At 34.4% G+C, this 15,233-nt stretch overlaps 1 protein-coding gene across 3 annotated transcripts; it reads right to left on the bottom strand.

Moving 5' to 3' along the window:
* Positions 1 to 965: 965 nt before the first annotated feature.
* LOC133689390 (transcriptional corepressor LEUNIG) lies at positions 966 to 9,672 on the bottom strand. 3 transcript variants are annotated; one of them, XM_062109243.1, is made up of 19 exons: positions 9,534 to 9,672; positions 9,149 to 9,237; positions 8,458 to 8,555; positions 8,232 to 8,341; positions 7,249 to 7,653; positions 7,040 to 7,128; positions 6,645 to 6,723; positions 6,486 to 6,561; positions 6,224 to 6,273; positions 5,762 to 6,067; positions 5,432 to 5,638; positions 4,796 to 5,038; positions 4,571 to 4,712; positions 4,147 to 4,256; positions 3,695 to 3,844; positions 3,209 to 3,364; positions 2,969 to 3,085; positions 2,357 to 2,563; positions 966 to 1,349 (listed from the first exon to the last, which is right to left on the bottom strand). In XM_062109243.1, exons 2-19 carry the CDS (start codon positions 9,178 to 9,180, stop codon positions 1,206 to 1,208), a joined length of 2,721 nt encoding a protein of 906 aa, XP_061965227.1. In that variant the 5' UTR covers positions 9,181 to 9,237; positions 9,534 to 9,672; the 3' UTR covers positions 966 to 1,205. The 3 variants fall into 3 exon arrangements, with proteins under 3 accessions (XP_061965227.1, XP_061965229.1, XP_061965228.1); XM_062109245.1 differs by having other exon boundaries at positions 4,571 to 4,685; XM_062109244.1 differs by having other exon boundaries at positions 4,796 to 5,023.
* Between the last annotated feature and the right edge of the window lie 5,561 nt (positions 9,673 to 15,233).

The raw sequence follows: 15,233 nt of genomic DNA, 5'->3' as shown, positions 1-15,233 counted from the left end.
TATGATTACAATTGTCCACTGACGCAAAGGAGAACAGTTGGAGAGGAGAGGTGCACAACTAGCTTGAGTGATAATCCAGTAATGGGATTGTCACGGCACGCTCATGACTCCCTTCCGTTTGCCCTTGAAGGCGTGGTTTGATGACTCGGGTTTAAATTTGAAAAAGACTACAAAATGGGTATCAATAATGACCTGTTTAAGACACATCTAGCAAAAAGACTTGGCTTCGACATGCAAAGCATTTGAAAACAAAAAAGAAATGAGTCCAGATTCTTTTTAAAGCGGTCATGGCTGGGAGTGATGTCGTAGACCGCCTGCGCAACAGTTCAAGCAATGTCGGGGAGCTAGGACACAATTCTACGAGTTTAGTTAGAAACAATCTTCGAAGCTACGTCCGACCTATCTGATTGTTTCAACCAGCCAAACCAACATCAAGCCATATTGTATAATCAGGATGTTGGTAGCTGATAGCAACTATAGGTTGGGAGGAGATAACTTTTGACTCCATAATGGATTACAAGGTTCTGCTGCCCAATGATGAGATGCGAAGGCCCTGCGCCCAGGAGCGAACGCATACACTGCACTTCCTGTGCTCTATATCCCTCCGGAGCTCAATGTGCGCTTTTGGCCCCACTTTTCACCAAAATACAACACAAACACCCCCCACCTCTCTCCCCCTATCCTCATGCACGACGTATAGATTTCAGCATCAGGCCCTCTTTTAGACACCTTGGGACATTTCAGTCAACTAGCTTGTTGATTCCTGTGCTTTTGGCAACTAATGATTTGGAAGCTTGTGCGAATTTCTAATAATGAAACCTTCCACACATTTCTTCCAATAATCAAATCAAACAAAAGATGTGGAATGCATAAAGCAATCTGCCGAGGAAAAGAATTATGCTTTAACGAAGTGTAGATGAGTTGAGCCAAAAAAAGTCCAGCATAAGCAAGTCTGAGCCAGAACAGACCGAACCAGAAAACTATTAACATAAACCATTTACTTCCTGGAGTACAAAATAGTCCACGATGTTTGACCATTGATTTGCAAGTTACAGAAGTGGTCATGTAACAGATACACCAACATATAAGGTTAGTTTCTGGGGTTATAGTGACCTGATATTTGAATAGAACACAAAATGGGGAGATCTAGTAACCAAAATAAACAAGCTAGAAGAACTTGAGCAACAAAGAGAAACAATCACGTATCATTTCCACAGTTTAACGAGCTTATCATGACTAGCAGAAGCAACCAACCCTGTAGCAGTTGATACAGCCAAAGCAGCAATTAGACCCTCATGGGCTGGCAGAGTCATTGTCTTGTTCTCATTCATGTTCCAAAGCTCCAAAGACTGCAGCATATACCACAGATGCATATCAGAGAACCCAAAACAAAATATAATGCAGGTATTGAAAAAGATATGAATAGAACCCAGTCCCAAGTGTGAATGGCCCTTCCCAACTCAGCAAAGAGAAATAAGAGGAAAGAGTGGGAAAAAAAAAGGCAGCATCAGAGGGGAGATGCAAATGAAAATATACGAGACACATTAGAAACTTTTCTGGACTTCTCAAAAAAATATTTCCACCAGATATTAATAAATTGTTATCATAGTTTGAGAACTGATGTGACCTTTGACCTGGATCCAACATGGACAATTTTGGAGTGGAGAACACCACATACAATGGTAAGAGAAATAATGCAGGTTTAGGGCTGCGGTAAACCAGCACCAACCTATGCAACAGTTATAAAATTTACCAAATCCTAATAAGAAAAACTTGCAGCAAAGGAAACCATATTGCTAGCTGATATAGAAGCTAAAAAAACACCATCAACACCAGATAATAACAATACTAATATTGGTTTTAAATAACAGCCATTGTTTACCAAAAAAACGATGCCGTTAATGGCAATTATTCACAACAATGACAGCTATGGTGTCATTATAATGGCAACAGCCATTTGTTGGCTATTATTGTGAAAATAACAGGCCAACAACCCAATAATGGCCTACCTACTAATAATGATTTTTATAAATATAGATTTTGCATGCCAAATTCATGTTTTCACAGTTTTCACTCTTTTGGAGTGTGTGTGTGTGTGTGTAATGTATTGTTTGTATGAAATTTAACTACTAGAAATGTTATTATTGTACAGCTTAATGAAATTATTAGAGAAACATGCGTTGCAAAAATTTGTTAATAATTACTAATGATTCATGACAACAATAGCCATGATAGTTGTTTTACCACCTGCTAAGTCCACAATCAGCATCCACGACTGCAAGTAGGATTTAAAACTATGATGCTAATGATGATAGTGAAATTGCAAAGTACAAAGAACAAAGCAGAAATCACATGCCTGGTAACAGCCAATGACTAGCAACGAAGGGAATGTAGGGTGGAAAACACAGGAGTGGAATTTGTTGCCATTACAACTCAACTCATGAACACATTCGCCCTCACTTCCTGATCCAAGCGTCCAGACTCTGACAGAGTCCTCACTGGCAGATGCCAGAAACTCACCAGAAGGATCCCAACAAACAGAATGAATTGGCTTAGTATGTCCCTACAGTTAGAAATATCAGAAGTTCAGCTAAACTGAAAGGAGAATAGAAAAATGGTAAAGGCACAAGACATTCATGAGCGGAGTACACATGGAATCTGGATCAGTTTAAACAAAATGTGAAGACACCTTAAAATATGAATACAACCAGGAACAACAGATATCCATGTTATGCAAGAAAAACATCAGTGTCTCTCCTAGATAAAAACAGGCGATTTTTGTCACCATGAGTGACAGGCAACTGAATGTGCAAAATGACTACAGTAAATAAAATATATTGGTGAATACACATGATTGAATCCAGTTGGCACCTATATTTTCGAACAGCGAGAGAATACAGTTAAATATTACTTTGACCTTTTGTGCATCCTGTTTCCATTCACATAGATGAAAGAAAACACCACTAACCTGTAATGAATGCCGACAAGTTTGTGTCTCAACATCCAGTATAGACACAACATTTTCAGCCGCAGCAGCAAGATACCTTCCCACGCGAGGTTGAAATCTCATATGGGCCATACCACCCTAATCCAAACATCTATCAGTGACCACAAGCTAGAAAACTAGAAAAAATAAAAATAATAAAAGAGACCACTAATGTCAAATCCACTAAATCTCTGATATCATAAACCAGTCTACAAGACCTACCTTGAATACTCTTGCACAGCTACCATTGGTAACACTCCAGTACCTTATTTCACCATTTCCATCACAAGAGCATATAAGGTCATCTTTATTCGGGTGGAAGTCTAGTGACATTACAGTGGCGGAATGTCCGGTAAAAGTGCGGAGTGAGAAATTAGGCTGCAAACACAATTGTAAAGTTATTAACAACATAAATTTAATGATGCAGCATCAAAAGGATAGAGAAAAGTCGTATCGTCAATTAGAGAAAAAAAAACATCCTATTACCATTCAATAAAGAGGAAAAAAACTTAGCACAGTATGGATCCACCAAATATGAAAGTTACTTTAAGAATCAACTCTTTATGAAATTGAACAGATGAATTTACATTTTGCAAAGGAGTTCAAAAATAAAACACTCCATGATAAAAAAGAAAAAAAGAAAAGAAAAGAAGCAAGAATTAGCTGCAAAGAATTGTGATAGTCATAAAGAACGAATATCATACTAACATTGTCAGCATCCCAAACCCTAACAGTTTTGTCAAATGATGATGTTGCAAGTCGTGACATGCTTGGGCTGAAACGGACATCAGTAATCAGAGATGTATGTTCTTCAAGGGCAGTTTTTTGCTTTAAAGTATCCGTGTACCACAATACAGCCTGTATCATAAACCATCAAACAAAAAATTAACATTGTATTTTGGGTCAGTACAAAGCAGCCAAAAGAATACATATCTTCCTTTTTCTTACTCGAACATACACACAAGGCAGAGAATTTCACGTTTTGGACAGGCAAAACAGAATTTCAAACGAGTATCCCAGAAGCTTGATAATGAGAATGTGGCATCAAACTATCCCATATATTTATAACTTTCTAAAAAGTTTTTTTTATAAGAAACCATCCAAGAGGTTAATTAACCTAGAATTACGAATATTACGACCTGTCATTTTTTTATACTCACCTTTTTATCATGGCCACCACTAGCAAGCAATTTTCCATCTGATGAGAAGTGGCAACAGACTACTTTGCTTCCACTTGCTCTAACAGAATTTACTTCAGTAAATGAGAATCCTGAAGTCACATCAAAATTCTACACTCAGGGTAAATCACAGTGCATAAACAAGGCAATTTTCAAAATAAGTCTGTCATGTCATTACATTTTACATGTATTTATCAATTCAAGAAAAAACAAGGGAACATGAAGAGGCATATCATTATCAATAACCAGTCATAGATGAAATATCTGCGAATAATTTGTTACAGCATCATTGCATCATATTTAAGAAATGTAAGTACATGATCTTGACGAAAAAGCCAACAAGATTCAGGAACCAAAGTTCTGAGAAAATCTTATCAAAAGAAAAATCAGGCCTTCATCTGCACACCTTTGCTCAAATCCATTCGAGGAACTGCATCTCTAGGGTCATTATCTTCATGGGATAAAAAAGAGTCAACATTATCCTCAAGAGATCCATCCTCCACAAAACGATCCATATCAGCCTGCAATTCAAGATCTTTGTCATCCCACTGCCAAAATGGAATGCCAATGAGAATTCAAGCAAGGAATTTTCAATTCCTTCACCAATAAAAAGGATGAAAAATCTACTCACCAACTGATTTGATGGTGATGTAAGAGTGCCTGTACCATCCGCCCCAAATATAAAAGGCTTAGAAGAACCACCACTATGAGGCAGAGCAGGCATTGAGATCACATCTCCAGGTGTGTGGGTTGAAGGCGTTGAAGGTGCTGAACTTGGGGAGGGTCCTGCTGTATTTGCAGTTCCTGAGCTATTGGCAGGACCTGAAGAAGACACTGGCTGTTTTCTCTTTCTCCCAGTCTGGTTTTTTGAAACCTTAAGATGCAATAAGAAAAACCATGTTAGGAACCTGTAAAGGTCAGTCATGTTGAGCATGCTGCTTTTAAAATGAACAAACTAGTGTGCAACATCTTGGAAAGGTAATAAAATTTAAGACAAGGGGAGCAACAAAAATCCATGACATGAAAGTTAATCCAGATACAGGGAAAAGTCAAAAGGCATGTTTAATAACTACTGCCATGGAAAGGGTATATTTGGTTTCCATAAATTAATGAAACAATACCAAACTGGTTCCAACTAATGTATCTAGAAATTTTAATAGCTGGTTCAAAAAATTAAGATAACGACGCTGCACCACCAATCAAAAGGATGTCATGCGGCCAGAGCATCAGTTATAAAGCTGTATCAGAGGTAACCAAAAAAACAGACCTGATCATTTCCTCGAAAAGAGTTGGATATGCTACCATCGACATTGACACTGCCAGCATCCCCCATCTTATCTTGCGGATGAAGATTGTGATTTGAACTCTGTGACTGCTGATTTGAAAGCACATGCTGCTGGAGAAGTTGCTGCTGTGGATTGCTGTTCGGTTGCTGCTGCTGCTGCTGCTGCTGATGTAAATGGGCCATTTTTAACTACATGTGAAAGGAAGTTTTTTTCAGAACATTAAAATTTATGAGAATGAAGTAACAACTAGAGGAAGACATAAAAAATACACTTAATTACAGATGAAAAGGTAATTCAAAGAATCATTGAACCTTCAGCATATCTGTCTCTCCACGAGACAAAAGTGGGCCACCTGTTTGCAAAGGGGATCCACCATTTGGAATAACATCACCAACAGAATTTGTAAGGCCATCCTTTCCAATACTCATATTCCGGTTATTTAAAAGCATTCTCAGCCTTCTACTTTCATCACTAGCAGCTGGTGATGTTAGATTTTGTTGTGCCAGCATAAGCTGCTGGTGCTGTGGTGTTAACATCTGAATTTGATGAAAGGGCTGAGGAGCCTGTATAAAAGGTTTTTGTGGCTGAAGAAGTCCTGATCGAAGTTGTTCCAATCCCTGACCAGGAAGCAATAGGGTTAAACAGCTGATAGTCCAATACGCATACACATTCAAAGTAAGCATGTTATTTGCTATTGTGCATCCAAAATTAAACCATAATCGTGCATGTACAATGTAGAATTTTCAGGAACAATTGAACCAGGGAAAACTTACATGGAGTGGCCATCCTCTTAGAGTCAAATTGTTGCCACCTTGATTTGATCCTGAAAAGCAAGGACCTATATGTTTAGCCATGGGCATCTCTAAACCAAACAGATTATAATGAGCCACAGTTTACTGTTAAATTGAAAGATAAAGGCACTAGGTTAAAGATCAAATAGTCTCACAAGTGCATTAGAATGTAATTTGTCTCTCTGAAATCAGGATCAATCAATGATAACAGTGTAAAAAGGGAAATGCCATGAACAAAGCATACCAGGAATTCCTATCAGTGACCCTTCTGGACCAGCAGCTCTTGGATTCAGCACAGGATTTATCTCGCTCTTTATGTCCTGATTCCATTCCGGACAAAATTTAGAACAGTTTAATGATCAAGAAAATCTAAAATGATGAGAAAACCCTATGGAACCCATACCGGCGTGGACCCTGACAACTGCTGATTCCGAGCCTGGACCTGTGGGGACATTCCACCAGACGCACCATGCAACACTTGCCTGAAATTAGGTTATACAACATCAAAAAAGTTTTGAATCAATTACAAGATTCAACAACTAAATCACAAAATCAATGAGTGTTTATTCAGACATGTAAATAATAATCAAGCTTGTGTAACATTAGTTGCAAATTCACACCAACTAGTATTTATTTAAAAGAAACAAAATAATTAACAAGAACTTTGCAATTAATATGAAATAAATAAAAATATCATTTCAAATGCTGCACAAAAACCATTTGTCATTCTAGTTTTTGTTCTAACCACAAGTTCAAGTATATGATTAAGCAATAAAGGTGAATGGAACAGAAAAGCACCCTGAAGGCTGGCCAGTTGCTGCTGCAGCAGACTTCAAAATCAAGGCATTTGGATCCAAAAGATGCCCTACACTCTCACCAAATCTTTGCTGTAAAAAGTTTTAAAGATAATAGAATAAAGTAGTCATGCTTCGAAAAATCCAGTCAATCCACCACTCCTGAAATCAAACTTAAGAAAAAGTGAAATGAGGAAAAGACCAATCACCTACCTTCATTGCAGCATCTGTCAATGAATCCCTCTCCATTGGTAATTTTAATTTTTCCTCGTACATCTTTGTAGCCATTGCATTAGCAGTTGCAGTATTTTGGCGCATGAGAGGATCATTTCCCACAAGCCCATTTGCAGCACCATTAAGGAGGTGGGCACCATCCCTTCTCTGCTGCTGCTGCTGCTGCTGCTGCTGCTGCTGTTGCTGCTGCTGCTGCTGCTGCTGCTGCTGCTGTGGAGGTTGCTGTTGCTGCTGCTGCTGCTGCTGCTGCTGCTGCTGCTGCTGCTGCCTCTGCAATAGGAGCTGTTGCATTTGCATTTGCTGTTGTTGTTGCTGCTGCTGCTGCTGTTGGTGCTGTGGTTGTTGAACTTGCTGCTGTTGTTCCCGTGCTTTAATCAACTGAGTCTGAAGTTTCAATATATCAAAACTTTCCGATGAGTACCAAAAGTTATTACTTCTATGAAATTTGCAAGAAATATTTTAAAGTCCAGCACCCATGTTACAAGAGCACCAAATGGCTGATTCAGTTGAGGATTTAAATGAGCATACATATCTAAAATATTTTACAAAATCCCAAAGAGCAACCCCTGGACCAGCAGTTGGCTGAAGTTACGCCACCACGCTTGCAATGAGTTGTTCATCCAACTACAGAATCAACAACTAGTTAAGATATTGTCGGGCTTTTTGGCATCACAGAAGATTTGGATGCCACCACAATTTATCATACCATCTAGGAGAGGAGTCTTAACATTGTTTTCAAGAACAAGGTTTCACTGCATGCAGAGGAGAAGCCTCACCCTTGACTCAGATACTTTGATAATAGTTTTGCAGGCGACAATAAGATATTCAAAAAAAGGAAGTCATTGATTTGCCACTTCAATGCCTCTTGGACAATCACAACTTTCATTTTCTCTCTAGCACTCATTGACACAAATAAACCTTAAGTAAAGAATGAGATACGGCAGAAAGTCCTGAAAACCAACCTCAATGTAAGACGCAGCAACCTCTGAGTGCTTCTCATTGGTCCTCGCAATGAATATATCCCAGAACACTGACCACCATTCAAAGAGAAAGCCTCCAGGTGCATCGATAGCTGGAAAACCACGGTAAAAAGTCAAAACCATGCAAGAAATTAAAAATAAATAATAAACAACCGAAGCCAACATAAAGGCTTTCTCTTGCCTTTATCATAAATCCAAAAAAACTTACCTACAGGGTCAGATGACACTTTTCCTTCAGCTTGAAAAGCCTGGGCAGAAGCCTTCAAGTCCCTTTTTACCAAATAATCATGGATATACACATCCAACCTGTTATTTATCCAAAAAATTACTCGATTTCATTTGTATCGAGAAAAAACAGAAGAAGAAAAAGGCTTCACCAACCCTAACAGCTGCGAACGGAGTAATAAGTACAAACTATTCACCCAAAGCAGACATCATAGTGAATCGTGTGAAGAAAAGTATATAACAAGGACAGAATCCAGACCAGAGATACAAGATTCCCAAATGTTGTAACCAAAAAAGGAAATAAACCCGCAACCCCAGTGATTAAACCTCAAAACTATACAGAATCTAAGCTTATCCGCACAAAAAGAAGAATATAGTTAAACGCAAAAGGTATTTACACCCTAAATATAGCAGAAATTCAAATTCTAAAATAAAAAACATCAACAACCAACCAACAGTAAGGGAAACACAAACCCTAAAATTCTAGTTATGTACAAGTAACAACATAAAAGAGCTTCAAAGAACAAAACTTTAGTCCAAAAACAAACATAAGAAACAAAACCCAGAAGAACCCACATGCCAGAAACACCAATCAAGAACAGAAACATGAAAGAAAAGAGCATTAGAACAGAAAAATGTGAACTTTCAACAATAAATAGAGAAAATGAACTTACATTTTATCAGCTTCCCAGTTGGTTTGAGACATGTTTTTGAACCTTAAACGATTGTTTTACTTAACACACTGCTTTAGCTCTCTTTGCCTCTAAAAATAGCAACCCAGAAAATAAAAACAATAAATTTATTAGTACAAAAAAAACTTCGCCTTCAATATATAAAATCAAATCACTAATAGAACCCAAAAAAAAAACAGGAGTTGATAAAGTTCCAAACTTTTTTTACTTTTTTAGTGATAAAAAAGAGCAATGAAGAATCTATCAGTGCAAGAGAAATAGAACCTCTAAATTTAGAAAGAAAATTAAAAAAAAAGTTTTTTTAAATTAATTGAATAAAACCCAAAAATATTTATGGGAAATCAAAGAAAACTAAATATCGCGATACCTGAAAACCCAAAAAAGAAAATTACTATATTTTGTTTAGAATAAAAAAATTATCTCTGTAGCTTTTGGTGGATTGCGAGTTGCTGTTGCAGATACATAAGGGCTTTGGTTGGCTCAATTTACTAATAAACCCTTAGGACCTTGTCTAATTTTGTCTGAACCACAAGTTTCTGGACACCTTTAGGGTTGAATGGCTGAAATAACCTTGCACGTTAGTAAAGTTTCTGGTAATTTTAGAACATCATTGTGTGTGTGTTTGTCAAGGCAACGGAGGAGTTTTGTGTAAATTGATTGTGTTAGATAATTGTTACACTTTTCTATGTAGGCACTCAGGTTTTCTTCTTTTTATGAACTAGCCAGATAACTTGGTAATTTTCGTATGTTACCCAAAATTTCAGGCCGACTTCATGCACATTTAGCAACATAGTTATTAAAGAATAAGCTCAAGTCATAAATTAAAAGATTTAATTCATGTTAATCTAGATTGATTTTAGATTTAAGATTCGAAACAACGTCTTGTGACAATAAAAAACTCAAAAAAAAAATCATTGGGTTATGTGTCATTTTTTAATTGGATTAAACTTGGTCACCCGGGTTAATGATTCAACTTGAATTTTTTACCAAGTTATCTAGATTTTTTTTCATTAACTTGGACTGGTTCAAACTTTGAATTTTAGGTTGACTCGCTAAGTCGATCCAAGTTTTACAATAATGTTGAGCTCGTCGTGAAAATATTATGGATTTTAGTGATGTTTTTTTATTTTTTGTTCATTAATTTTTATTTTATTTTATTTTTTGCTTTGGTTATTGATCATTTTTACAATTTTATTTCTCCACATTGCTTTGATTTATGATTGGGCTTTGATAATTTGTTCAATGCTTGCTTTGTTTTAGGTTTTTGCGGTCTTCAAAAAAGTTACTGCATTTAGAGGATTTTGATTAACAAAAAAAAAATCAATTTAATTGTCTGCATAAAATTTAAAATGAGGGAATTAGTATTGAAAGTAAAGTTAAATCGCAACCCTTTATTTAAAACCAAAAGTTTTTCTTTTTTGTTCCTTATTTTTTTTACTTGGATTATCTATTTTTTTTAATTTTATCTTTTAATATTGTATTGATTGGTGATTTGACTTGATAATTTGTTTCGTATTACTTTTTTCGGGTTATCTCAGCATAAAAAATCTCAATATTAGATTGTTTCTCAATTCTGCATAAAATAATTGAGTTTTGATGTTTAAAATAAAGTTAAAATAGATAGGACAATAATTAAAAGCTTGGTAAAATAGCAGCTCTTTTAAAAAAATTTAGTGTCGGTACATTCCAGCTTTAAGATTTTGTTTAATTTCTTTTTTTTCTGTATTTTTAATTTGAATATTATATGATTTAATATAAAACTTTATTTTATTCATATTTTAATCTCCGAGTCTAAGAAATGAGAGGGAGAGTTGCTAAAAAACAACGAATAAAAGAGAAAGGAGTCGATTGTTTGGATTTCATACAAAAAGATGATCAAATTTGGTGTCAAAGTATTATCTCAATATAAAGAGTGTCATTGAAGTGTTTCTGGACTTCCACGTCGTATGTAAGGTAGATCATGGTTGAGAGATTTTTTTGTTTGATTTTGTATTTTTTAACCAAGTTTTGGGTTTTTTTAGCTAAAAAATTGGTTTTTAAGGTTATAAAGGAGTTTTTTCATAAGAAAATGTTAAAAACTAGGTTTTTGGATAAAAAATTCCATAACCCAATTGTTTGGCCACCTTTGTGGTGGGCGAAAGCTAAGGTTGTGCACTTTACTAAGTAGAAAACTTGGGTTTTTCTCGACTCTACTTCTTTCTTGAAAAAAATTTGGAGAATAACATGTTTGGATTATTTTTAAAGGTCCAAATGCACTTGGCCACTAGCGTTGTACACTTCACTTTGAATTTTCACTTCAATTTTCCAACAATTAATATTTACTTTCTTAAAATTTATATAACTTATATATAATTTCTTTTAAATTTTTAGATTAATTAAGAATATTTTTTAGATATTATTTTATTAAATTCCATTTAATTTTTAATTCATTCTCGAAACAATCCTTTTTATATATATAACCCATCATAATCAACCTTTTTTATTTTATTCATTTGTTTTATAATGATAGATTCTTGTCTAAGAAACAAATATTTTGGAGAAATGTTTTTGTAAGAAAAAGAGAGCATGTTGATATGACAAATGGGTTTTAGTTAGAGAGGTATTTTTTATACTTATATTTAAATCATCACGGTTTTATGTGTATATCTTCTTAATGCTTTTTGCTTTTATTAAATTAATGACATAGAAAAAAAATATTTTTGTAATATTAAAGATAATAAAAAAATAATACTTTTACTACAAATTATTTTGTTTCAATGAAATTTAAATTATTGCTTTTCTTATAAAAAAAAGCAGTATCATATAATTAAGTTAAGAAATTTAAAGGGTTTTGCACAGCACATGATCAAATATTTTCATTGAAACACATTTGTCTATTATTTTCTCCACGTATACAAGTACCAAGTTAAGCATCAAATTTTTGCCCGACCAGCAGTATAGCGTAGGCCTAGAAAAATTATTAGATTCATGTATTTTCTATTTTTATTTTAAAATTATTATGTAAGTAAAAAATGTTTTTGTTAATGAGCTTAACTACTTTGTTATGATTATAAATGAAATTGGAATCTGGATTTTCTTTTACATTTTCTAGAGTTTTATTAGCCTTGAAAAGTGTTTCTAATGGTAGAGATCAATTACTCTCCCTTATTCTAGAGTTTTATTAGCCTTGAAAAGTGTTTCTGATGAATAATGAAAGAAAATAAGGTAGTTCTTTGTTCTGATTCCTATAGATAGCGTTACTGATGAAGTCATTAAAAAACTTCAAAAAGAAAAATCAAATTTCTTGATTGGAGAACCGGGCTGATGAGTGGTTCCTATAAAACAAGTCCTCTTTTAGGATATGAGACACATTTGATGCTTAACTTGGTACTTGTATACGTGGAGAAAATAATAGACAATGAAAAATATATTGAAAGTGCAGGGAAGTATATATGAGTGTTGCAGGATTATAAACCTAGTATGCCAGAAAAAAAGTTTCATGCCTTAGTCTGGTAGCTTGATGTATTTATACACCTAGACTTATAATATCTTCATGGATAAGGGAATTATGTCATTAGCCAACCAAAGTGGCTCATAGGTTGGTATGATGTTGTGCTATAAATTCTGTGTTTGCTACATGATTAAAGAAGAAATTGGCTTGCCACGTCTCTCTAACGGTGTATATTTATTTTTATCGGTGTTTATGTAGGCTAATAAGCATAATAAGAATGTAGCAAATGGTGATAGAAAATGGTGCATGTCTTGCAAAAAGTTTGTGTGTGTGAGATAGAAAAATTATATGTGTTGTGTAATAAAATTGTGGGCACCAATAAAAATAAATGTGAGAAAAAAAAGGTAGAGAGAGAAGAAAAATATATGGAGAGAAAAAAGAAAATTGTAATAGTTATTGGCGAAGCCTGGGTGACCAGGCCCGGGGTTGGTAAGCAACCATCATGTCTCTGGTCGTTTGAGCTTGGCTCGACTAACCAACACTATTTGGGCTAAAGCACAAATATCTTTATTAGGTACATTAATTAGAACTATCAAGAATAAAGGTAATAATGAGTGTGTTAACAAGTCTCATATAAAAGAGAAGAAAACATAAGAAGCATAGGGTTTTAGAAAAGACATAACTCAAAACCCCTAATAATTTGATCTTCATTGCCTTTGTTGTTTGTAAATTGGTTAGTCTCCTTTAAATTTGAAGCCTATTTAAAGGTTAGTCAAGATTCCCAAAATCAAACATCAAAAAGGAAGGCGAGGTTTCAAAGCCAATAGTAGTGATACTCTATGTTATAGATCAAGGTTGTCGCGGGGGACATCTTGACTAATTGATTATGTAAAAGGGGTTAAAATAAGAAAAAGAGTTGTCACCTAGTTTTATGGTAGCTAGAAACTCTAGCTAGTCTTTATAGATTTTTAGGTAAGGGATTAATTATGTTAAATAGAAGATGAAAATCATCTTAAAACATGTTATATAATGGAAGTTGTTTCGTGTTTGTTCTTAATGATACATATGTATATTGTGCTTACATGCTAAGAATTTGTTTAAGCTAATAAATGTGTGTTTACTTATTGATGGTAAAATGTTCATAAAGCCTAAGATATTAATTTAGGATCTAGACCTAACAACAAGGCCTAGTCCTCACTTTTTGAATATGGGTATAAGATCTAAAAAATGATAAATTGGGTTTTGAGTTGTTTCTTTTCATTAGACAACTTGTATTTTTATTTTGAAAAAATGGTAAAGTCTAAAATTCACGAGTATATAGCCTTTCTAATAATTTTACCATACTTAGGTCAATTCCTAGGTAAAAGTAAAATTTAATATATTTTTAATTTTGAAAATCACAAAGTTTCAAGTTCTTAGAAATATAGCCATTTTAAGGATTATATCACTCATAAATTGATTCTTTGATTAAAATAAAAATAAAACTTTTATTTACTCATCTTTTTTTCTCGAAGAAAATGAGATAATTCTATTTTTATATTTTTTATAATGAAACTTAACTGCTCAAGGACAAAATCCTTTTAAGATTACATTGTCCATAAGTTGATTACTTAATGAAAACAAGATTTCATTTACATGTTTTTTTTTTAAAACAAATCACACTTTTTAGACTATAAAACTTAAATCGCGGGGATATAACCCTTTAAAGGATCATACCATCTCCAAGTCTATAACAACCAATATAATTGCTATTAAAAAACAATATAATCTCTCTCTCTCTCTCTCTCTCTCTCTCTCTCTCTCACACACACACACACACACACACACATGCAATGCAATATCGTTTGAATAATTTAATGTAACTAAATTAATATAGTAAGTATAATTTAACCTAAAAATAATTATTCACATCACAAATAACTCCAAACAAAAAACAAAGATCAATAATCAAATAAACTTTCACGAATCAAAACTCAACACATGTCACAAATAGTTCTAAAAAAACATACCACACATTGGTGTTCAGAATTGACCTTTCACAAGTCGCGAGAGTCGGTTGGAACTAAACCAAAGTGGCTAAAATGTAAGAGGCAGTATCGGCGTGCAGACTACACGCGTAGAAGGATATATTGGATTGTGAATGTTGTTTGCATATACTGGCATGTTAGAAAAGTGTGTGAACTAGTGGGTCAATTGCTCCTTCTTTCTGCTTCTTACCCAAATAGTTTATATCATTGGCGTTCATAATGGGAGATTAATGGCTACAAAGTTTTGGTTTGTTTTCTTCTCCTTTTGTTGGTGTTTTTTTGTTGAATTTTCAAGTTGTTTATGTTATGATTTACAGTTATAGGTGGTCTGACCGGGGTTGTTGTTATCATGAATGGTGCTTGATTGCTATATAGAGGTTGGGTAAAAGTGACAGTGTTTTATCTTAGTAAGAACTTAGTTTCGTTTACTAGACAAACTGCAGAAGAAATAGAGGGTTGATTAAATTTTCCTTCCTTCTTCTTCTTTTTATTTTTTCTACACTTTAATTTTGCTAGGTTTTTAGTTGTCTAGGGTTATTGCGTGAGTATCTCTTAATCTTTTTGTGTGTAGGCCCTTATATGTCTCTTTGTTTATGTAATTATATTGTAT

Source organism: Populus nigra, chromosome 3, assembly GCF_951802175.1.
Source record: "Populus nigra chromosome 3, ddPopNigr1.1, whole genome shotgun sequence".
NCBI lineage: Eukaryota > Viridiplantae > Streptophyta > Magnoliopsida > Malpighiales > Salicaceae > Populus > Populus nigra.
Note: the sequence above shows the minus strand (reverse complement) of the source record. Positions and strands in the feature narration are given on the sequence as shown.